General features: G+C 39.3%; 1 protein-coding gene and 1 pseudogene across 26 annotated transcripts in view; both read right to left on the bottom strand.

Moving 5' to 3' along the window:
* The window catches only part of LOC122542270 (activating transcription factor 7-interacting protein 1-like), a 191431-nt gene that overhangs the window by 62821 nt on the left and 102272 nt on the right, over nt 1-26338 (bottom strand). For 24 of the 26 annotated variants that reach the window (XM_043679842.2, XM_043679841.2, XM_043679843.2 and 21 more), the window contains 4 exons: nt 25377-25436; nt 21829-21974; nt 20738-20875; nt 18791-18871 (listed from right to left, as the gene is read on the bottom strand). In XM_043679842.2, coding sequence (XP_043535777.1) covers nt 18791-18871; nt 20738-20875; nt 21829-21974; nt 25377-25436 — 425 coding nt within the window. The remainder of the gene's footprint in view (nt 1-18790; nt 18872-20737; nt 20876-21828; nt 21975-25376; nt 25437-26338) is intronic. The other 2 variants (XM_087978327.1, XM_087978314.1) reach the window with 1 other exon arrangement.
* Nucleotides 7795-15967, bottom strand: LOC148141234 (uncharacterized; annotated as a pseudogene).

Raw genomic sequence — 26338 nt, forward strand, 5'->3', positions numbered from 1 at the left:
TGTAATATCACTTTTTGTAAGCACATTAAACAAAGCTGCTTACTAACTGCCACCTAATAGCCTTTTGCTGCTGCAGAACTCCATTAAGAGCATCAAGTATCACAATGTATAACACTTAGTAATTAAGAGAAAATCACTCAGGCACCTTGCACCTGTTTACTACATAAACAGGTGTACACAGTCCACACCATAAAGGAAGCCAACCTTCCATCCATGGATTCCATCTACATTTCTCGTTGCTACCGAAAAGCTGCCAACAAAGACTACTGTCCTCCAACATCTTCTGTCAGACAGAAGATACAGAAGTTTGAGAGAAGGTTTGTAGCTTGGGTGCTCGTTGTTGTCGTTCTGTTTGCTGAGCTGGGAATTTGTGTTGCAGACATTTCGTCCCGTCTAGGTGACATCCTCAGTGCTTGGGAGCCTCCTGTGAAGCGCTTCTGTGATGTTTCCTCTGACATTCATAGTGGTTTGTCTCTGCCGCTTCCGGATGTCAGTTACAGCTGTCCGCTGCAGTGGGTCCAGGTCAATGTGTTTGTTGGTAGAATCGGCGGATGATTGCCATGCCTCTAGGAATTTCCTGGCTGTTCTCGGTTTGGCTTGTCCTATAATAGAGAAAATGAGGTCTGCAGATGCTGGAGATCAGAGATGGAAATGTGTTGCTGGAGAAGCGCAGCAGGTCAGGCAGCATCTAGGGAACAGGAGAATCGACGTTTCGGGCATTAGCCCTTCCTGAAGAAGGGCTAATGCCCGAAACGTCGATTCTCCTGTTCCCTAGATGCTGCCTGACCTGCTGCGCTTCTCCAGCAACACATTTCCATCTCTAGTCCTATAATAGTAGTGTTGCCCCAGTCGAACTCATGTTGCTTGTCATCTGTGTGTGGCTACTAAGGATAGCTGGTCGTGTCATTTTGTGGCTAGTTCATGGATACAGATCGTTAGCAGTCTTCCTGTTTGTCCTATGTAGTGTTTTGTGCTGTCCTTGCATGGGATTTTGTACACTTTGTTGGTTTTGTTGTCAGAGTGGCTGTTGGTTTGTGTGCTGTTATGAGTCCTAGTGGTCGTAGTCTGGCTGTCAGTTCAGAAATATTCTTGATGTATGGTAACGTGGCTAGTCCTTTGGGTTGTGGCATGTCCTCATTCCGTTGTCTTTCCCTTAAGCATCTGTTGATGAAATTGCGCGGGTATCCATTTTTGGCGAATACATTGTAGAGGTGTTTTTCTTCGTCTTTTTGCAGTTCTGGTGTACTGCAGTGTGTTGTGGCCCTTTTGAATAGTGTCTTGATGCAACTTCTTGTGTGTTGGGGTGGTTGCTTTTGTAGTTCAGGACTTGGTCTATATGTGTGACTCTCCTGTATACCTTTGTGGTGAAATCTCCATTCAGTGTTCTCTGTACCATCACGTCTAGGAATGGGAATGGGTTGTCCTTTTCTTCCTCCCTAGTGAATCGGATTCCTGCGAGTGTGGCATTGATGATCCGGTGTGTTTTCTATTTCTGTGTTTTTAATGATTACAAAGGTGCCATCTACATATCTGACCCAGAGTTGGGTTGAATTTGCGGTAAGACGGTTTGTTCTAATCTTTGCATTACAGCTTCTGCTAGGAGTCCAGAGATGGGTGAGCCCATGGGTGTGCTGTTGATTTGTTCATATATTCGGTTGTTGAATGTGAAGTGTGTTGAGCGGCACAGTCCAGTAGTTTGAATATGCCGTCTTTATTGATAGGTTCCCCATCTTGTTGTCTGTTCTGTATGTCCAGCAGGTTGGCTATTGTTTCTTTGGCTAGGGTTTTGTCGATAGAGGTGAACAGTGCCATTACATCGAATGAGACCAGTTTCTTCCTTGTCTATATGTATATTTCTGATGATGTCCAAGAATTCCTGTGTTGACTGTAGAGTGTCTGGATCCGCTGGTCAGGTGTTTCAGTTTCTGTTGTAGTTCTTTAGCCAGTTCGTGTGATGGTGTCCTTGGTAGCGATATGATAGGTCTGAGTGGGATGTCTGGTTTGTGCACTTTAGGTAGTCCATAGAATCTGGGGGTGTTGTTGCTTTCAGGTTTCATTCTTTGTAGGTCAAACCTGGTTATCTGTCAGTTTTTTTGCAGGTTCCTCAGTGTGTTGTTTATCCTATTGATGAGCTGTGGGGTGGGGTCAAACTCTTTTGTTTGGTGTTGGTATCTGCAAGTAGTTGTTGCGCTTTCTGGATGTACTCTGCTTTGTCCAGGATGACCGTCATTCTGCTTTTGTCTGCTGGTAATATGATTACGTTCTTATCATTTCTTAGTGTTTTTAGTGCTTCTCTCTCCTTGGTGTTGAGGTTGTGTGTTTGTCTTTTCCTTGTTATCAGGGGTACGATACTTTGTCTCACTGTTTGTTGTGTCTCTTCTGTCAGTCCATTGTTTCAGAGTATGCATTCTAGTGCTGCTAGGAAGTCTGCTGTCCTCCAGGACAAAAGGACCCGATACCCAGCATGAGCAAAACCAACGTAGTGTACAAAATCCCATGCAAGGACTGCACAAAACACTACATACGACAAATAGGAAGACAGCTAACGATCCGTATCCACAAACACCAACTAGCCACAAAACGACATGACCAGCTATCCTTAGTAACCACACACTCAGATGACAAGCAACATGCATTCGACTGGGACAACACTACTATTATAGGACAAGCCAAACAGAACATCCAGGGAATTCCTAGAGGCACGGCACTCATCCACAGATTCTATCAACAAACACATCGAGCCGGACCCAACATACCGGCCACGGCAGCTGTAACTGACAACCGGAAGCTGCAGAGACAAACCACTATAAATGCCGGAGGAAACATCTCAGAAGCGCTTCACAGGAGGCTCCCAAGCACTTAGAATGTCACCTAGACAGGGGACGAAACGTCTGCAACACAAATTCAAAGCTCGGCGAACAGAACCACAACAGAAGATACAGAAGCTTGGACACATACCAACGGGTTCAAGAATGGCTTCTTCCCTGCTGTTATTTGACTGCTGAACGGACCTCTAGTTTCAAATCTCATGTTGATCTTGCTTTTGTGCACCGCTTGTGCAGCCATAACATTGTATGCCTCACTGTCTAGACACCCTATGATCTGTATGTCCTTATACATTATGATCTGCCTGTACTGCTCACAAAATGAAAAATCTTTTACTGTACCTGTAACAATAAATCAAATCAAACCAAACCATTCAGTAAGATTTAAACAACATTCAGTAAATTACTATGTACCCTCATTAGTTAATGTCAAATCATAAACGAACTCCAAGCAAACCTGGTGAATGAATTTCTTTCAGTTTTTGCAGAAAGATTGCAAATGAGGAGATGGAGAAACCTGCAAAAAAATGCAAAGTACTGTGGAGAAATTCAGTAGATCTGGTAACATCTGTGGGGGGGGGGGGGGAAAAAAAAAAAAGAGAGTTAATGTCTCAAGTCCAGTAGGACTACTTCAGAAGAGTGAGAAATCCTGCTGGACTTGAAACATTAACTCAGTTTCTCTCGCCCACAGATACTGCCAGACTTCAGCTTCTCCAACATTGTGCTTGTTTCAGATTTCAACATTAGCAGAATTTTGCTTTTATGAGAAAAATCTGAGATTAGTAATAATATCCACCACAAACTCCACATTCCTACATCCAGCTAATATCATCTTATTTAAGATGAACTAAATTACAAACCAATACATTAATTGCTTATGTCACAGAATTATTCATTTCAGAAGTCCAACCATTAAATATACACCTTTTGTATTAGAGTCACTTCTGCTAAAAGAGCTTTATTTACAGCACTACAGAAGCAGCATACAATTCTGCAACAAATAGCTCAGATCAAAGTTCTATGATCCTGCCACAACAAGTAATAAATGGTGGTGGATAATTAAGTCAACTAACCAGAAGTGGAGACTTCACAAGCATCCTCTATGATAGGGGAGTACAATAAGTTAGAGCTAAAGACCAGGTTGAAACATTTGCAACCATTTTCAGTCAGAACAGAGTAGATAACAGAAATCATAAAATGGTTACAGCATACAAGGTTGCCATTCAACTGATTACATTTCTGCAAACTCTAGTGGAACAACTCACCTAGCCACCCCCCCTGTCCCTCCACCTTTTCCCCAGAGCTCTGCAAATGTTTATCGCTTCAGTAAATACCCAAATACCTTCAGAAGACCAAATTGAATCAACCTCCACCATTCAAACAAAACATTCCAGATGCATACCACAATGATGTTTACCAAGTCTCAATGCTTCTTTTGCAAATCTTAACTTGACATTCTGGTTCTTGACCCTTCTGCCAAAAAGCAAACAGTTTCACCCAATCTAGACCAACCTTTGAGATTTTGAGTATGTCTACATCTCCATCTAATCTTTTCTCCTCAGAGGACAGCAGCAGCTTCTAAAACTTATCCACCTAACTGTAGTTCTGCATCCTTGGAATCATCCTCTTACACCTTCCTTCCCAAGCCTGAGTGGTGCCCTGAGACTTGATACTTCTGGGAGAACCTAGAACTAGAAGTCAGTTTAAAAATTTGAGGCCATCCATTTAAAATAAACAAAGTGAGTGTCTTTCTCTAGGTCTTTGAAAGTCTTCCCGAAAAAGGTGGTGAAAGCAGAGTCTTTGAATATCTTTAAGATACACAGGACTTTTGTTGCCTAAGGGGGTGAAAAAAATCATCAGGGTGGGCAGGAATGTAGGTGTCAGGTTACATCAGATCAGTCACGATCTTATTGAATTACAGAGCAACTCATGGGGCTGTATGGTCGAATCCTGCTCTTAATTTGTTGTATGTATTACACTGAACCAGAGTTTTGTATCGAAAAATCCCAAACCAACTACCGGTCAAAACAGTCCACCCTCAGTCAGCAGTAGTAATGGAAGGTCACATCAACAAGCATTACGAAGTAGCTCTTACTTAGCAATAGTTTGCTCATTGATGTGCTGTTTGGATTCCACAAACAGACAAGAGAACCAGAGATGTGAGGATCTGAAACCTGAATGCAGGCTGAGGTAACTAGTTGTCAGGAACAACCACTTAATACATGCTCTTACTAACTTAGGTGGCAATAAAATGGCTTCTTAATGCAAATAAAATAAGAAAATGGCTTCAAATTGACAATCTTACTTAAAGCTGCATAAAATGGCTTTTAATCTTACTTAAGCTGCATAATTGACTTGACCACAATCTGTCTCAAAGATTAGCAGACAATGTTTCCTTTATAGCATAGAAATAACTAGGTTAAGACAGACACGACTGGCCATCCTAACTGACCTTCAAGCGCTGGTGCAAAAACTCGGTTCATGAGAATAAAAAATGGTTTAAGTTTTGGAAAACAAGGTTGGTTCCCAAGAAATATCACTGGGTTAAGTTGCTGTCAATAAAACCATTTCGTTAAATTGATTGGTAATTGTTTGAACGAACTGTACGATTAGATTAGATTACTTACAGTGTGGAAAACAGGCCCTTCGGCCCAACAAGTCCACACTGACCCTCCGAAGAGCAACCCACCCAGACCCATTCCCCTACATTTACCCCTTCACCTAACACTACGGGCAATTTAGCATGGCCAATTCACCTAACCTGCACATTTTTGGACTGTGGGAGGAAACCGGGGCACCCGGAGGAAACCCACACAGACACGGGGAGAATGTGCAAACTCCACACAGACGGTTGCCTGAGGCGGGAATTGAACCCGGGTCTCTGGTACTGAGAGGCCGCAGTGCTAACCACTATGCCACTGTAATTGTGGCCTGTACCGCTCTAAGTATGAAAAGGTCTTTGTTTCAAGCGATGTGCGCAGTTCCTCTGAGGAAGACAGAAGTGTTTAATCTCTGTTTCTGGATGATCTGTGCCTGGCCGTGGAGTAATAAAGTGTGAAGTCTTAAAAAACCAGACCGATTGCTAGTACTTGACCGTTCGCAGAACAGAGAGACCCCCCCCTCCCCACCCGAGAAATAAATATAGGGACGGGATAGGATGATAGGGGTTATTGCGATTGGTCAGTGGGAAGGGTGGAATAGATAGGTGAAGAGGAACATGGACGAGTTAGGACCAGTCAAGGGGGTGGGGAGGAGAGGAAAGGCTGGACACGGGATGAGATTGGGTGTGGGAAGATTTCCAAGCTGGTCAACTCTACGTTAAGACTATTGGGCTGTAAGCTCCCACAGCAGAATGAGGTTGTTCCTCCAGTTGGCATGTGACCTTATTTTAGCAGTGGAGGCGGCCCAGGATAGACAGATTCGTCGTCAAGGTGGAGTTGAAATGGCTGGCAACCAGAAGGTAGTGTTGATCGAAGTGTACAGAGTACAGATGTTCTGTGAACCGGTTCCAGAGTCTGCGCTTTGTGGTCTCTTCTACAGCTGAGGCGCATCAGGAGCAATGGATGCAGACGACCAGATTGGAAGAGGTGCAAGTGAATCTCTGCTGGATTTGGAATTGTTTGGAGCCTTTGGCTGAGGAGAGAGGGGAAGTGTAAGGGCAGGTGCTGTAGTGCCCGCAGTTTCAGGGAAAAGGTGCTAGGTGTGGAAGAGACTGTGGAACTGATGAGGGAGTTGCAGAATAAATGGTCCCTATGGAAAGCAGATAGGGGTTGGGATGGAAATTTGTTTGGTGGTGGGGTCTGACTGCAGGTGGCGAAAATGGCAGAGGATGATATGCTGGATTCAGAGGTTGGTGGGTGGTATGTGAGGATCAGGTGGTCTCTATGCTTATTGTGGTTGGGGGAGGAGGTATGAGGACAGAAGTAGTGTGGGAAATGGAGGAGATGCAGTTGAGGTCATTATTAATCACAACAGAGGGGAAATTACATTAACATCTGGGGCATCCTGGAGTGGAATTCCTCATCCTGGAAGCAGATCTCGAGGAGTCAGGAATTGGAGGTATGGGATTGCATTTTTGCAGGGGGGTGGGGGGTGTATGAGAGGAGATGCAGTTGAGGCACCTGTGGGAGTTGGTGGGTTTGAAATGGATGTTGGTGCTAAGTCAGTTACCAGAGTTGAAGAGGCCCAGGAAGCAGAGGGAGGTGTTAGAGATGGCACAGGTGAATGAGGTTGGGGTGGAAGGTGTGGGTGAAGTTGATGAACTGTTTGAGCTCCTCGGGGGAGCATTAGGCAGCACCAATACAGTCAATGTAGTGGAGGAAAAAGGTGAGGGGGTGGTGTCTGTGTAGCTGTGGAAGAGGGACTGTTCCACGCTTGAACTGATAAGCAGCAATTAATATGCTAGGCATTCTCTCAAAAACAAATCTAGCTCTCCTTAGTGGTTAATGATAATCACCATTGCTGACACCTCTGCCATCAACATTATGGTCGTTACGACTGGTTCAGTTCAGCTGCTGAGTCATTAAAATACCATAGCAACAAGAAACAAGACTAGGTCGGAGTGGAGAATGGTATTTTAGATAACATTTGCGTATTCCTCTAGTCCTCCCCAAGACCTACAAAGCACAAGAATGTGACCGAATACTCTTCACCTATCTAGGTAAGTTCAACTCCAAAATCACTCCGAGTTTAACTCTCCAGAGGACCATTTATCAGCACTCCATCTATCACAATGACAGATTACTTCGGCCAATGATACCACCTGTCAGTTTTACAAATTAATAATACTACAATAGCCCATCAAAATCTTCTTTGACAGTGCCTTCTTAACTTGAGAAGGACCTACAGGGATAAGGGATCGCTACTTCTTGTGGTTCCTTCAAGTCAAATATGACCCAGTCCTGCAAATGTATCATTACAGTTCATCAACATCTTAACTGGGGACAGGCAATAAAATGCTGACCAATGACACCTATTTTCCACAATTAAGTTGAAAAAAATTGTTTTTTTTAAAGACTCTGTAGTTGCAGAGGAATTCCATGAAATAGAAAACCAAACTTTTCTCCAACAATATGGTAAGATGACACGTTAACTGGACAGTTGGTAATTTGGCTTTTATTCTGATTGGACTAGCCTATGGACTAAGTATACAGACTTAAATCATTTAATTATGAGGCCACAGGGTAACCAATGTCATTACTAAAATTTAGTTGCTTATTGGATGCGAAATTTCCAAAAGTTACAGGACAAGAAAAACTTAGATCAATCCTTTGTTGGTTAACAGAATAACAACAGAAGAGTAGGTAGTGCTTTAAAAGAAATATCTTATAGAGAAGCCAAGGAAATAACACGAATGTTTGCACTGTTCCCAGCCTCCCATCCCCAATTCTGGTCTCCAATTTCAGTGAAAGTTTAACAGAAATATTGCTGCACATCAAGAAATCAGGAGGCACATCACTTTTCCCTATAAAGTTTATTGTTTTAAAATCCTGCAACCTAACAAAGCAGTCATTTCCACAGAGTAAGATTTTTAGCAGAATAAAGGTGATGTTACTGCAACTTGATTAAAAGACAATAATAGACAATGGCAAATGTTGAAGGTGCACAAGGTAGTTCGACCTTCATTAATATTTCTTGGTTTGTAACTTTAGTTTCCAACTGCAGATTATGGTCACTGTTTCTTGTGCACAAACATTTTGCTGTCCTAAGGAAGAAGCTAACTGCAAACAAGCAGAGATTATCTTCAAAAGGGTTTGCAGGCTGCAAACAGTCAGAATTGTCCTACAGAAAGACTCAATTGAAGTCAATCATTGTAATTCTGCTATTTCCTATTCATTCCTGAGTTGGTGCTGTATCAAAGCCACAGCTGTTTTGCTGACCCACAACAAAACAAATACACAAAAACAAAAGCCTGCGTAGATGAACAAGTCCCTGGGGTTGCGCAGACAAGTTGGATTTCAGATGTTGGTGATTTTATTTGATGACCACTGAGCAGTTATTGATTTAAACTGCATCAGAATGCAGTTTAGACTAGATTACTTACACAGTGTGGAAACAGGCCCTTCGCCCAACCAGTCCACACCAACCCTCCGAAGAGCAACCCACCCAGACCCATTCCCCGACATTTACCCCTTCCCCTAACACTATGAGCACTTTAGCATGGCCAACTCACCTAACCTGCACATTTTTGGACTGTGGGAGGAAACCGGAGCACCCGGAGGAAACCCACGCAGACATGGAGAGAATGTGCAAACCTTGCACAGAGAGTTGCAGGAGGCAGGAATTGAATCCGGATCTCTGGCACTGTGAGGCAGCAGTGCTAACCACTGTGCCACCGTGCCGCCCTTTCTTCTTACTGTTTTGGCTTTTTGACATCAGGTTGAATTAACATTTGAAAGGTTACTGGCACTAAATTTTTGTTGCTAGAATAGCTAATGCCCCACTGGCCTGCCATAAGAGCTGGGAAAGCCACTTAGGAAATCAAAGCCTTTAATGCTAGTCAACCCTAGTATAAAGGGTTTGCAAAAAATGTTAATAATACAAAGGTCAATTATTTGCAATTAAAGATTCCTAAACCATCCACCACAAGTAAAAATTTTACCACAATACAAGTTGAGAGTTTGTTAATGTCTTGTTGACTTGAGTAAACTAAAAAGGCAACACAATGCAACAGTATGAAGTGAAAGCAATAGGATTTTACTACTATAACAAACTTCCCTTCAAAGAGATAGATTCAACACAAGCTAAAAATCACTGAACTCCAATTTAGATCGCCTCTTAAAAATTATATTGTAATTTGGTGCGGATTAGGCAGGTAACTAACACCTAAACACTTGTAACAAAATTAGTCTGAAAATACCTGATGTTGTGTGCTTTTAGGTTACCTCATTGCTTAATTACCAAATAGAAAACCAAAAACAAATGGACAAAAATGGAAAGTGTACAGGGAGCTAAAGTGAGATTGAAATGTCTAAATAGGACAGTAAGCAGAATTATTCTAAAGACAAAGGAATCATGAGGAGCCTTTAAAGGAGCGATTTCTCTAATTCTATATTTTATAACAGGAGCCAAAATACACTGGTTCCATTCTGCTGGGGTTGACTAATTCAAATCCTGTAACATTTCATCTCAGCTAACTGTATCACATGCTGCTAAATATACAAGAATACAGAAATGTAATTTAAATCTGGTGGATAAAGAAAATGGAGCAATCCAGTTACATCTCCCAATTATTTGAGGCCCATGAAAGCCAGGACTAATGAGTTTCTGCCAGTCAATATTTTCTTCCTTACAATGCCACTTTGAATATAAATTCTTAAACGGAAATTTGGAATTTGACAATCACAAAAGAGTTCACGGAAAACCCAAATGAAAGCTTCATTATGCTTTTAAAAGCACCAAAACAAAATAAAAAACAATCCACAAAATGTGTTAACAGGTAACTCAAAGAATCTGTTCACTGGCTTGAATGTTCATTAATCTGGTCATCAAACTTAACAAAAGAATTCCCTGTCTTGTCCTGGGATCTGTCACAGTATTGTAATAAAGGTTTATTGTATACACACTTGCAATGCGCAATTTATCAAGTGCAGAATTCCATATATAATACCCTGGATTTTTGACCCATTTTAAAATGGCAGAGCCCACTTCAGGTCAATTTTGTTTAACAAATGATAAAAATTTGCTGTTACTTTATAGTAATACAACAAGTGTGATTTTAGCATGGTTAAGGCCTTGGCATATTGCAACAGATCAAGGTTGTGCATATTAAGCCTAATAAGCTTCTAGCCGTAAGTATTAAAGGGACTCCCTAAAGTGCTTTTTGATGGTCAAATGACAATGTTTTTCTCAATTTCTGACGAAAATGTTAATCATTATTGTGAATGTTTTCTCACAAAGTGCAAGTTAAACCATTTGAATTAAAAAAGGACAGTGTTTTCAATTTTATCTTGATCAGATAAATATTTAATTTTGGATATATTAGACTATGAACATAATGGAAACAGACTGAGTTGAGCATGGAAGAAAAATGATTGCATATAAATTGCACAGATGAAATATAACAGAATTATTTTTACCTACATTGTGTTTCCTGGGGCACACTAAACTGCCTGAGACTGAATGCTACTGAAATAGTAAGTCGCTCAAACCTTTTGTTTCAGTGCAAGATCAGCTTCAGTACAGGTCTAAGCTCCTGAAGCTGTGGAGGACTTATTAGGAGTTGGTCAGCAGGTCTGACAACTATTCAACAACTCAAGTTGAAGAGCTTAGCAAGAAAGATAAAATGATTCAGGGAAATTCATCTCGAGCAACCAAACTGCTCCAACCCTGCCTCATTTGTAGAAGGCTGCTGATTTAACCTCCCATTTTGGTAGTTTGTACCAGAATGTATCATCCTTTGTAAACTAATTCTTCCCAATATTAGTTTTAAAATCAATTTTATTTTAGTGGATATACTTCAATGCTAATGTAAAATAAATAGATTCTGGAGTTTAATAGTTTTACATAATTCACAAAGTTCACTTTAAATACCTAGCAAATTTGATTAGAATAAAACAAACAAAATTTGAATTAATTGAAAAAACATTTTGTAAAGGTAAAACAAATTCTTCACTGAATTGCTGAAAAAAATTACAAGAAATGCAAAATGTAAAGAGAACTTACTTTGGACCATAATATAATAAGCCCATTTAGAATGGCCTTGCCAATCAAAAACAAATCTAAAAACTTCTGCTGCTAGGTAGTAATGGCAGCTGCAAACAGCATATGTACATAAATTGCTTACTGCAATGATCACAAAGGTAATCAAAGTCAATTTTTCACTAATGTAGACCGTCCTATCAATTGTCCTCAACTCCTGGAAAGCTGCTGCTGCAGTCAACAATGGATGGCTCTCAATTATCTGTAAATCTCTTCCTACTGAAAACAAACGTGAAAAGCTCAATGGGGAGGAAATATAACAATGTTGTTAATATAGCTGGCTATATTTGCATCAGGGGTTGCAACACTGGAAATCAGATGATCTTTTGAATGGAATCATACATTCAAATAAACCACAAACATAATGAAATACAGACTCTTGTTTTGAATATCAAGTTTCACACTAGCTACAATAATCTCAAAAAGAATTCTAGCTGCTAGTGTGCCAGGAATCCAGTTAACACCATCTTCTGGATCAGGGAAGATTACACAAAATGTATAACTGCTCAGAATTTTAGGCTATTGATTATAGTACAAGCTTTGGAACTTCTTGCCCTTAAGCACATGGCAGGTAGTAAAGAGACCCAAAAGTCACTGGTGGATATACTATGCAGAAATTGATAGAACCCTCCTGAAAAAGTTGCAAGTGTGTCAAAAATTTACAAATGATACCATCTGACAACCTTTTTGAATACTACCTTTTCCTAGACAATCTTGGAAAGTCTGCATTGCGTGGGTTTCCTCCAGGTGTTCTGGTTTCCTCCCACAGTCCAAGATATTCAGGTTAAGTGAATTGGCCATACTAAATTGCCCATAGGTGTGTTCAGGTGTGTCATTAACAAAACACTGTTTAGACTTACCCTTCCAGACTGGCCCGTATGCCATCCTGAAATGTCACCCACCCCTCAGATTTCTTTAGAATAACCCCCACCCCCCACAAAGTGTCAACTCCAATAGCCTACTGATAGAACTCCAGCTGCCCCAGAAGAGGATGCCAGTAAAATGAGCCACCATTTGGAACCATGCTGAGGTAGCAACGATAAAAAAGAAACAATGCATCTTGGGTTGGTCAAATCTGCATACTGCAGAGTGTGTCCTTCAGTCCTTTGGATCCCATTTCTGTAAGGCTTGGCTGCAAATTCCAAATATCCTCCAATTTCATCAGCTCCAAAAGTAAAGTGATCAGCCATTAATTTATTGTGTTCTGCTGTTCTATGTACATCAAAAGACTTTACAGAAGTTAGAAATAGACTACATAATTGTAACTTTTTGCATTTTGAAGTTGAAAGACTATTTGCCACAGTTTTTCTTCTTCTGTGAGGCTCTGCTTGTTTGCTTAAATCACCAATCCCCTGTTAAGTTTTCTCATTTGCCTGTCAAGAATAGTCTGAAAGCCAGCATACTCAATGCTACATTCATTAAAGAAATCAGTGTCTAATTGTTGGTAGGTTTTAAGCAATTATTGCATGATGGAGCAGCATGAGACACAGAATTAGGTGGATAACAGGATCAGTATCTCCAACAGACCTCAACCACAAAGTGACAGCCAGAAATTGAGTTGAGTTCATTAAGTTATTTCATGAGATAATACTGGCACATAACTCATAACACTTCATTCTACTTTCCAGGAAGTCGTTATTCTGATTTCTGGGCCACTCATCCCAAGCTCTGATGCCCCAGGCTGTGGCTCTTTGTACTACAGGGAATTATACTAACTTGGTATAATCAACAGGATTGTTTATGTGCAACTGTAAAGGAAACATTGTAGGTCTCTTTTCAACAATCCAACACTCTACTCCCCCCAAACTTCAAAATACCATTTAGGTTTTTGAGTCAAGCTCAGCGCAATAGGGGAAAGAATAATGATGGTAAATTGCTGGACTAGCAATCTATTGGCCCAAACAAAAGCTCCAGAGACATGAATTCCAACTTCATCAGGACAGTCAGTCAAATTTAATTGATTAATCTGGGATGAAATAAAATTATCAAATTACTGAAGTGCAGTAAAATCCAGCCAGGTCCCTGCTGTCCTTAATGAAAGTAAATCTGCTACCCAAAGCTGGTCTGGCCTACACGGGACTTCAGCTGATTCTTAGTAACTCTAACTCTCAGGTTACTGTTGATGACTCAGTGGGTTCGACAAAACCTCTAGAACTAACAGCAGGAAATTCTAATACAATGCAGAATTTTCTGCCCCACCAGGTCAAAGGATTGTTACAATTCTGTAAAAAGATGAAAACCTACATTGTTGGTCTGCAGCAATGAAAGCAATGAAAACATTTTGCCTATCCTTACTTCTAGATAACATTACTGCTGCAACACATTTAGAAACTTAAAATATACTATTAACTTCTTATATTTAAAGATGAAAACAAGCTTCTTCATAAGACTATGCCACATTGCCACCCAATAACATCTACATGGATTCAGCATATTCCATATCTCATGTTCAAAGTTTGAGAGAAGATTTGTAGCTCGGGTGCTCGTTGTTGTGGTTCTGTTCGCCGAGCTGGGAATTTGTGTTGCAGATGTTTCGTTCCCTGTCAAGGTGACATCCTCAGTGCTTGGGAGCCTCCTGTGAAGCGCTTCTGTGATGCTTCCTCCGGCATTTATAGTGGTTGGAATCTGCCGCTTCCGGTTGTCAGTTCCAGCTGTCCGTTGCAGTGGTCGGTATATTGGGTCCAGGTCGGTGTGCTTATTGATTGAATTTGTGGATGAGTGCCATGCCTCTAGGAATTCCCTGGCTGTTCTCTGTATGGCTTGTCCTATAATAGTAGTGTTGTTCATGTATATCTCATGTACCAGCTAACAATTAATACATGTCTGGCACTATCAGCATCTGCCTAAATGGATAGTATATGAATAGGTTATTTGATCAAGTCGAGAACTTATGTCCACATAAGCCCCCACTTACACTGTTTTCATTAATTCCGCTAAATAAACATATACTTTTCTTTTGTCCCTCATGAGTTCGTCTAGCTTCCTCATATACACACAGGTTACTTAGCACCATACACAACAAATAGCAGATCTTTCCTAGTTGCAAAATTCAATATTCTAGCACAAAAATAGACCAGCTGACAATTAGGTCTTCCATTCTGATGAGTCATACCTGAACATACCGGCACGGTGGCACAGTGGTTAGCACTGCTGTCTCACAGCGCCTGAGACCCGGGTTCAATTCCCGCCTCAGGCGACTGACTGTGTGGAGTTTGCACGTTCTCCCCGTGTCTGCGTGGGTTTCCTCCGGGTGCTCCGGTTTCCTCCCACAGTCCAAAAAGATGTGCAGGGTCAGGTGAATTGGCCATGCTAAATTGCCCGTAGTGTTAGGTAAGGGGTAAATATAGGGGTATGGGTGGGTTTCGCTTCGGCGGGTCGGTGTGGACTTGTTGGGCCGAAGGGCCTGTTTCCACACTGTAATGTAATCTAATCTAATGTAATCTAAAAAAAAAAGAAACAAACTGCACTTAGAGTTTGCACTGCCCATAAAATCTGGCTGATCTGATTTTAATCTCAACTCTATATTCCTGCATATCCTGATAACATTTCATTCCCTTGGTAATGAAGGGTCTACCTACCTCTGCCTTAAATGTACTCAAAATAATAAGGAAGGAAGGGAATTCCAAAAACACAGCCCTCAAAGTTTCCTGATATCTTTCAAAATGGGCCTTACTTGTAACCTATGACCCCCAGCACTAGATTTTCCCTCAAGAGGAAACATCCTTTCAACATTCACTGGCCAAAGTCCCCTCAGCATCTTCCGATTAAACTGTACTTGCTGATTTCTAAATTTCATAACATACAGGTCTAGCATTCCCTCATAAGGCAATCTGGTCATTCCAGGAATTGATCTAGTAAACGTTCTCTGAAATGTTCCTAATACATTAACATCCTTCCCTTAGTATGGCAACCAATTCTATACAGTACTCCAGGTGTGGTCTCATCAATACCAAGTCTAATTCAAGCAAACCTCCCTACTCTTGCATTCAAATTCCCTTATCAATAAACTATAACATTCTATTAGCTTTCTTGATCACTTGCTGTAAATGCTTGATTCTTTAAAAACGTGTAACCGATTTTTAAGAAAAGCTTCATTATTTATTATCTCCTACACAGTTTTCAACTTCTATCCATTGCTTTAAAAGTTCCAACTTCCATGGAAGGAGCAGTGCAATTATTAGTGGTATCAAACCCAAAACAATCTTACCACTTCTCTCTTCATGGTCACAGCAGTCAAGAGTCACTATGACTTTGCTAATCTTGTTACCTACATAACAGCTATGCACATTTTCAATACTGTTGGCAAACAATGGCAAACTCCAGAAAGTGTAAAACAATTCTTTTGAAATTATGGAAATCATGAAAGTATTAGTAATGTTTGGCTTTGTGTCAGATTTATTTACATTATATCCATTAATAGCTAACTTTTTAATGGAATGCATACTTGCAGTCTTTATCATCTGCCCATTCTTTATCTAGCTTGAGCAGAGAATGTTTTAGTTCTATAAAATTTATGCTGCCGTAGAAAATTAGTTTGCATTCTTAAAAATGACTCACTGCATGGTCAGAATGGTGTGTGAACACCTGTAACTGTTCAGAATTTAGACATCCTGACACCACAGAGTAGCTAATTCAATAAAATCTCAATTGTGCAAAGGCGCCTTCAGTTAAGTTGAAATCTCAAATAACGTAAATCAATATTACAAATGACATTTTTATAGCCACTTGGCCAACAGAAGGCAGAAATATGTTGAAAAGAAAAATAGAAAACATTTTATAACACTGTCACACACACTAACCCATCCCCAACTCACATGAATAGAACAAAAAACATTTGGGACTGGAAATTTTGAGTGAAAGAGAAAGCCTCAGCTACAGAAATGAAGTGCAAACAAAAAGTGAACTTGTAAAACAAGCAACTGATCAATGCATACTGAGGACATTGAATAGAATCATCTTACAAGCTGCAATAAAAGTTCAGGACCCTGATAGTATTTCATGGTCTTCAGCATCTCAGAAGTATTTACTATCTTCAAATTTAGTGGAAAACCATGATTTACGTTATAAAGGACACCACTGTTGATCATTTGTATTGAAATGCTGGTGTGAAAACTAGGCCCTTCATTAGTAGATTCTTCATTAGTAGGGGAAATCAAGGGTTATGGGGAAAGCACAGGAAACTGGATTTGAGGAATGTCAGATTAGCCATGATCCCAATGAATGGAAGACCAAGCTCGAGGGGTCAAATGGCCTATTCCTGTTTTTTCTTTTTATGGTCTTATAGCTCTTAAAGCAGCTTTAAGTATACCAGGTGAGAAAAAAAAATACAATTCCACTTAATCTTTCTTGTGCATTACTGTTAATTAACCTCTTCTGGCCAAGAGATTTGATAAACATCAATGCATCTTTTATCGAACCATTATGCACAAGAACCAAATGGTAAAAATAATGTATAGGCATCCACATTTCCAGTGTTGACAAAAGTTCGTGCAGTCACAAAACAGAAAAAAAAAAAAGAGGAAAACCTTAACAGTAATTTTGCAGTAAATGGTGACAAAGATTCTAAAAAGATCAGATTTTTACTTGCTTCTATTTCCTTGCAAAGTTCTATAGAAAAGTTTAATAAACTTTAAAATCAGGAATATCATGGTCATGTGAGTAAAAACCCAATGCTTCGCTTCTATCTTTTGTTCCTCTCCCAGCCAAGAGCAGAAAGTTGAACATGTTTGTTTAAATAAGCTTATCAATGACATATTTAATGACAAAAACTTTGTTTTTGTCCAAATATAGGTTAGTGAATAAACTCAAGCAACGAATCTCTATGCAACACCACCAACACATATCAACATATTTATTTCCTACTCCTGATAGTCAAGATAAAAACTAAATTGCATAGAAAATGGGAAATAGCTAAGTCAGACTTAATTTGTATTAAAACAATGTGCTATAACAAGCCTTAAATCATTTCAAGTGATATTTATGCCCTCAAAGTATCTCATTAATATTTTGCAGATCACTTGAAGTGCACCCCTGATTCCAGCATCTGCCAAAGAGACAAAGAATATTTGTAAGCTGCCACATCACCTGTAGTGAAAAAAGTTATATCACTGTAGATATCGGGAAGTATTGGCAAATGACCATAACTGGAAACTCAATAACAGCTCTCTATGCAGCTATGTTGCAACTGAGCTCACACATCTACTGAATGCCTGCTTATATGTGCTGGTATAACAAAGACTTTCCAGACTCCACACTGGTGACGGAGATTACTGAATGGTGGACATACATGTTGGTGGAACTTGGACCTTAACAGCTTTGATTTGTAAAATGCATTGTATGTATTACCCACTTAAAATAGGGTCTTGAGTATTTCACAATTTTAACTCCTAACATGCGCAAATGGCCCAGCTAAGTGATCTTAAATTCTAGTTTTTCAAATTAGTCATGTAAACAGCCAAACTTTGCTACATTTGTGGAAAAGTGCTGATCAATCGGAATCTACCGGCTTGGTCTAAGAATGAAGAGTCACAATTAGCTGCTCTTGCTGCATCTCCATGCCAATCCAGCAGCACTCTCTTCTCATTCTGTGAAATGCTCCTGCTATAGTGATTGTAACAAGGTCAACCAGGTGGACATCATAGAATAGGAATTCCCTGATTGGACCAGACTAACAGCTACAATCAGGGAGTGCTGGCTGACAGATAAATAAGAGTGTCAGGGGTTCTGTTCACCCAGAGCTGGCTCTGAAGAAGCTGGATCAGTGTCAAGGACTCTCCATGTTTAAATAAAGGGTGATTTGGTATTGGGATACTGGCCTCAGTGGAGTCTGTTTTGTGTCTTCGTTCTGAAGCTTTATCCCTTGCACCTCAATTTCTGCACTCACTGAAGTTTAACTTTGAAATTGCCAAGATAGTATCTGTCTGAGTTCGCGGCGATTAAAGTTAATTTGTATTCATACAGAAATTATGATTACAATGCAACAAGTCCCAGAGTTTAGCTGACAGAACATGGATGCAAAAAAATAAGTACTTGAGGTAACACTATTTTAATAACAGATTTGCATGAAGTAACTCCAAGATCTTGATACTCAAATTAGAAAGATAAAATACATAAGATAAGGAATACTTTCAGGAGTTGCAGCAACCTTGAAGTAAACCCTAAATGGATCCAGAAGGGCATGGAGTCACCACTGACATATTACTTGGTCACTGTGACAAGGTTAAAGCACATTCTTTATAAACAATTTAGTTCCATTTGATACCTACCTCTTGTGTTTTATTTGGGGAAGAATCATTGCGAGCTTGATTTGCTGATCCTAGTCTTTTCTCTATCTGCATGAGCTTTGCCTGCAGAAAAGTGCAAGAGCACAATAATTTTACAAGAAATCTTTTACACAAAATAATCTTACCCCAGTGATTCCATGCATTGGCCAACTGTCGAGTATTATTCTGGATGTAACAGTTATCAATTGGATTGCATTTAAAATGAAAACTACAAGTCTTGGAAATGGGGCTGGCCAGAAGAGTTATGGGTCTGTTTACCACAATTTTCACATTACCTATAACGGAAGTGTTAGTGAGAGAGTGTGCGTGTGTTGAAAACACAGTTTGCAGTTGAAATTCAGACATTTCTCCCAACTTCCAAAGTGTTGCTGCTTCTACAAAAAAATCATTCATCACATTAAACGGTAAGTAAAATAATTTTAGATGAGTCCACTTGTAATATGAAAGTATAATGATTTACAAACTATGTAGTCATTAGAGGAGGCAATTAAAAATTTAACTGTCAATAGAGACGAACACAAAGCTGGTATATTTGAATAAGGAAACAAAGTTTAGAAATCACTGATGTACATTAAGTGGCAAGACTTGTTGGGTTTGATGTTTGGTACCCTTTTATTGATCTTACTGGTCATAATGCTAGACATCATTAAATCATGTAGAGTGCAACACAGGACTGGGATATTCCCATATTTATGCTGTTGAGAATTTAAATAATTTCCAATTCACGATTTCAAATACCATATGCGTATGGCATTGTTCAGTGAAAGTCAAATGATGAGTTGCTTTGTGCAGAGATTATCACAGTAATTTTTCAGTGAATTCCTAAAACACATGCTATTATTCACAACACTAAATAAGAAATGCAAAAGATGATTTATTGTATTAGAATCCTTTATAGCTGTTGAGAACGCAAGTGGAAAGTCACTGGAATGTTTTATATAACTCAATTTGTTTGCTATATTGGAAGCTACTGGTACCTGTCAGGTATGAAGTGTGTTTTTTTACACAAGTGAACAATTGATGATTTTCATTTCTACTTGCTGGTCAGATTCAATTTCACATTCACCAAATCATATTGTACCTATCTGGTGCAATGGTTCAAAGGTTTGTACATCAGAGTCAGAGCACACTCAAAAAGCAGCAGACATGCAGTAAAAAGTTAACTCCTGTTAAGATTTCTGCACTTTCAAAATAGGGAAGTGTTTGCAGCTCATACTTTCTTCTCTCATAGTAAATGACTTGGGAAGCAGTTGCTGAGCATACCCAATTCTGGGATTGTCACAACAAATCAAAAGGTCAAAGCATAAATCCTAAATCGGTATTTTCTGATTGATAGTTTCAGGCATTTTAAAATTATACCTTTCAGAATTTTTCTAACATTATAATTCATTGCAAGATTAAGAAAGAAAGAACAAGTTTTGCTTAAACAAAAAAACGCACTGCATAGCTACAAGTTACAGCAACAAACCTGAATTGCAAATAAGCTGTTCCCAATTCAAGTTAAGGTAAAGAGATAGGGAGCTAGCGGGACTTGTTTTTGCTACCTGCCTTTCAACCACAGCTGCAAAACTACGTCCTTCAAGAGTGATAAGCCTTCGGAGGTACAAATCTTCTGCACTTGCATCTTCAGTCAAGTTTTGTTCCTTCAGGAACTGACACCAAACATACCAGATTTCAGGAGGTACATGGTTGCTAGCCAGGACACTGGAATAGTGTCTTACTGTGCATGGAGTCAAAAAAACTGTTAATGCACTTTAAGCTGGGAAACTGGACTATACACAAATTTGATTACTAATGCAAGATTACTATGCTCTGGTTGTTCATGGCGCAAGGGCATATGAAGTGGGCAGTAATATTTAGTGTTAGCTCAAGATTTCCAAATTATTTCCACTCTGAACATGGCAGGAAGTTGCAGATTTTAGTACTTGCCTGTAAGCCACTGATTAAAGATTCATGCCTTGTGTTGCATTCAATTTTTTCTACTCTGTTCTTCAGCTCTGCCAGCTTCTTGTCAAAAACACCACTCTGCATGGCACTGATGCGTTCTTCAATGATCTGCTGAACAATCTACAAACGAAAACTCGTGTCACCTACTATAAACATTTATCTTTCATCCATTGATCTGTTTCAAAAGGATTAATATTGTTTTGCTCCCCTTCCAACAATTTCTTCACCCAAATGCAAGTTAGTAGACAGTGAATATTTAGATTACACAAATTGTATTTATGTAGCATCTTTAACGTAATAAAACCTCAACACACTTCACAGGAACATATATTATGACAGGACACTAAGCCACATTAGGCCAGATAACTAAAAGGTTGGTCAGAGAGCTAGGTTTTAGGAGGAGTGTCCTCAAGTAGAAAAGCTAGGTAGGCAGCAGAAATTTGGGGAAAGAATTCCAGGGCCTATGGACCTAAAAGAGGTGGCCACCATTACGGAGCAATTAAAATTGTGGTCGACATGAAGTCGAAATACTATGAGTGAAGATATTCAAGGAGTTAAAGTTACAGACAATGCCATAGAGGAATAAAAATTTGAAAATCAATGCATTGTTTGGTAAGCAAGCACATGGGTGATATGGGGCAGGAACAGGTGCAAATTACTAACAGTTCTTTGGAATAACCTCATGCTTGTGTGTACTGTCAGTCAGGAATTAACTGGAATAGTCAAGACTAGAGGAAACAAAAAGCACGAATGATGAGGAATATAGCATTGAAAAAATTCAGGAGGGGCAAATTCTAAAGTAGAAATCAGCAGATTTTGTGCTAGTGCAAATGTGGTTGGAATCTTATCTTGTGGGTATATTGGACAGCAAGGTTTCAAAGAGGTTGATTTATGCCAGGTGAGTCAGAGTCATTTATGAAGTATTGGAAAAGAGTTTGGTAATTATACCAAATAGCATCTTCACCTTCCCAATAATTAAAGTGTGATAAATTAATGATCTCCCAAATGATATCAGAAAATAACGAACTGGTATATCCTCAGAACGAAGCAGCTCAACAGTCCAGGTCACATACTTTTTCCAGCGTATTCCGGATCTCCCCTCTTGCAGTGATCTTCACTTTTAAGGCAGCTTCATATTCATCTCCAGAAAACCGACACCGCTTGGATATACTGCTTTCCATATCTTCAGACTTCGATCTTTTTCGTGGAACTACTTCATCTGTAAAAAGATAGACAAAAATTATTCCAGTTATGTTTTTAAATCTTAAGTGATAACATTTAAATCAAGTTTATATCATTGTACAAAATTTAGACAATAGTAAAATATGATTTTAGTATTTCTCACATTCACTGATCAGATGCCTATGTACTGAGAGGAGTGTAATTCACAATATTTCACTTTCCTGGGTCCGTGAACACTAGAACTGTGTACTAAATGTACATGATGAATGCTTCTAGTTTTGGATGTTTGGGATGATACTGTTGTCAGGTTATGTTGGTGGTCAATCAGCAGTCGACTGGAATATCTTCATAACTTTAAAAAGATATTATACTTGCAAGCACTCACTTAAGCCTTGCGTCTTTCTGCCTACCAAGTCAGCTTTATTCATTTCATTAATTTCTACGTACATTTACTTTTTTAAAAAAAATATGAGTGCCTGCAATGGGAAAAATAAGTTGCCATGTGCAATTTCATTCAAGTGGCACATTAAATCAGCGACTATGGGATTCAGAAAGTTTGAACTATGCAGACCTTGCCTGAAATCTACACTGCGCAAATGGAGGGAAAACTAAAAAAAAGGTTCATAGTTCCTAATGGTGTATGTTTGGGCAGTCATAATTCAAACGTCAAATCCAGATAAAGTAATTTAAGGAGGGGTTGGAAGAACAAATGGAACTTTTGAACTGGACAAAAAAGGGATTTTTGGTCAGAAGCTACCAAAGGCAAACTCCTGGTTTGATTACTATTACCTATTACTGTACTTATACTGGTCCCGGAAGTATTTAATGCTGTATCTATGAGCAAAGAAGAAAAACATTCCATTCAACAGCATTGCTATTAAATTCCCTTACACGAGCTCTAAAGAGAGAAACAGTAATGTCTTTAGTTTCACTACCATCCCATCCTAGGATTCCAATAAAAGCATAGTTTTGGATGTAGGTTTGCTCACTGAGCTGGGTTTGTTGCTGAGAACCCAAACAAGCAGACAAAACACGTCCAGAAACCTTAGCCACTCTCCCCTACATCAAAGACATCGCGGAAATGACTGCCAGACTACTCAGACCCCTGGGCATCATGGTAGCCCACAAACCCAAGACACTAAAATAGCAGCTAATGAACTTGAAAGACCCTATACAGATAGCAAGCAAAACTAATGTAATTTACAAAATACCTGCAACAAACACTACATTAGACAAACAGGCAGAAAACTAGCCACCAGGATACGTGAACACCAGCTATCCACAAAAAGAAATGACCCTCTCTCACTAATATCCTCACATATGGAGGAGGAAGGACAAGACTTCGACTGGGACAACACATCCATCCTAGGACAAACCAAACAAAGACACACGTGAGAATTACTAGAAGCATGGCATTCCAACTGGAACTCTATCAACAAACACATCGAGTTAGACACCATTTATTACCCCCCTGAGAAAAAAAACAGGAAGTGACCTCACCAACCCAGAGAAACCCAAACATAGAAAGCAGGAATTTTCAGCATTGCTTCGCCTGAGGCCCACTGAAGAGGTTACCTAGTAGGGTAACAAAAACGTCTGGAAATGAACCTTCCAGCTCAACAAGCAAACCTACATCCAAAACCTCAACCTGAGCTACAAATCTTCTCAAAACGCGCTAAAAGCATAGTTGTCAAAAAGAAGCCAGTTTGTAACGTTCAGGGTATATAAAAATTTCCATTGGTACCAACAAAGGTCTCCGTAGTTGATCTAGGACTCAATGATCCAGATTAATACCCAATTACAATTTATAAAATGGGAAGGAACAGGAGATGGTCACTGGATTGGTAATGCAGAGAGCGAGGTGATGCTCTGGGGCCCAGGGTCCTAATACCAAGGCAGATATTAAAATTTGACTTCTTTTTAGACAAAACTCTTACGACACAGCAGTAGTGCTAGAAGGCCATGGGTTCAAATCTCACTTGTGGTGGTGATGTCTCCCAACACATCCAAACAGATTGATTTACTTTGATTTTTTATAAAAATCAGAGAACTAACAACGTCAAAAGGAATGTCAAGAAAAATAAAATGAGGTCAGAAAGCTTCTTCCCAATGCCAAGCTTCTAATATTTCATTTTTGTTCAGAGAAATAAGGGGTGTTTTATTTACAGCAGATAACAATAGTTTAAAAATAAGCAATGCACCTCAAGAACAGAAAACATCACAAAATTCACAAGATGGAAAGATGAAAAGACTGAAAAATCTGTATTTACTAATAACTTGATGTCTCAAAGCGCCAAAGTATATCTACTCAAATTTCAGAGGAGTGTTGATCGCTGATCGGAATATTATCCAATAAACCTAAAAGTTCAAATTTTAGAGTAGAATTCTTTTAAATTTTCTATTAATTTTAGTTTCCTCAAAAGCATGGAAACATTTCCCAGGTTGGATGGATGTTTTCAGCCAACATTGTGATGGGAGTAACTATTTTTAATTCATTCATGTGACACCGGTATTGCTGGCTGGGACAACATTTATTGCTTACAGCAGACTGCAGTCTGACAGCAATGCAACTAACTCTTAATTACCTTCTAGGGGTGGACAATTAATGCAGGCTTAGTCAAAGCCAACATCGTATGAATGAATTAAAATAAAAATCGTTGTTCAGGAGTTGAGGCCCATTGCCCAATACTAACTCCCCCCCGTAACCTGTCACAAAGATCAGTGCAGATCTAGAGTTTGTTGTGATTGAACAATCCAGGATGAAATACACCTTCCCTCAAATTTGAAAAACAAATCCATTAATGGTTTTTTCTTTGGGCATTCTAGAAACCTTGATGAAAACAGTACTTGGCTGTGAGAGACATGTTTTTTCTCATGGTGCTATTTCAGCACTCAGTCTTCTCCATTATCTTTCTGCCACCTTTGTGGATAGACTGAATGGAATTCTGCCTTAGTTATTGGTAACATGTAGGTTATGGCCATAGAATAAGACTCTTTTGGTGTCTATAAAGCTCAGATTTTTTTCTGCTTGATCCAGTCACTCATTCTTGAATGTGTATCTGCCATTACTTGCACCTTGCCTGGAGCATAGGTTATGACAGAAATATCTGATTAGTTCAAACCAGAATTTCTACCAGACCTGAATTCTGCATTGTTTTTAATGTCTGAGCCGTTAGGCATGTTTCCACTTTTTGCGATGTACAAAGATATCAAATTGTTCCCTCTTACATCCCAGATTTTGAAACATTGCTTTTCAGAAAATCTCTGGTGCAGGAGAAATCCTAAATTCTAATTGGTTAAAGCAATAATCACCTGAATGTTGTAATGAAAGGATTGAAAACAAGAGAACACAAATACAAGGTAATTTTCATACGAAGCAAATGTAATGCAAGAAAAATCTAACAAAACAAACAAACAGTTTGGGTTTGGAATTCATTACCTGGAAGCATGGAGGAAACAGGTTCAATTGAGGCATTCAACATGGCATATTGACAATTATCTAAAGAGAAACAATATTCAGGATTATGGGGGGGAAAAAAAAGCATGAGAATGGCACAATCATAATGCTCAGAGCCAGTGCAGACGCAATGGGCTGAACAGCCTCTCTGCACCATAATAGCAAATACTACCATGTTGGTTGTCATAGGTGGTCATGCACCACTTTTTAAACAAAGTGTCTACCATATATACTTTTCTCAACAAGGAATGAGAAATTTTTTTGGGAGTCTACAAGCAGAGGGTTTAGCATTTTCTTGCAGATGCATATTATAGTCCTATTTGAACTGCCTAAACTTTGAATAACTATAGAAATCTTTGCCAAAACACCCTCCTGTTCTCATTCTAAAGCATTGTATTCACTCTAAGATACATAGATGAATGCATGCATTTCTGCTCAATGAAATATCCCAATTCCTCAGTATATATACTGTTTCGCTGTCACTTCATCCTCCATCAACAAATTTATGATTTTTCCATGCACCTGAAGATGTGCGCCTGCTGGACCCAAATGTTGACTGATATGATGCACTGACTTCAACTACAGCAAATTGTCTGCTAGCATTGTGACAGCTATTCCTGTAGAGTTTAAATTCTGTTTCAAACTCTTGCATATTTGCTGAATTTATTTTGACTGACCTCCCTTAGGAATGTTACCTTCACTTTTTGTTCCATAAACTTTAACTTCCTGACCATTCTTTTTGTTGCATGGATTTCCATTTTCTTTCTTCAGAACTGGTTTGAAGTGAAGGTGCTGTTAACTTACCATTTTGAAAAAAAAAAGTGGTCACAGCTGGCCACAGTTCTGGCATTAACCTTAGCCTTTTGTGGACATTGATAGGTTTCTCTTCTGATTATGTTTAGAGTCACAGAGTCATAGAGATGTACAGCATGGAAACAGACCCT

Source organism: Chiloscyllium plagiosum, unplaced genomic scaffold (genome assembly GCF_037043375.1).
Source record: "Chiloscyllium plagiosum isolate Xiang-an unplaced genomic scaffold, Cpla_swu_hap1 HiC_scaffold_33, whole genome shotgun sequence".
Lineage (NCBI taxonomy): Eukaryota > Metazoa > Chordata > Chondrichthyes > Orectolobiformes > Hemiscylliidae > Chiloscyllium > Chiloscyllium plagiosum.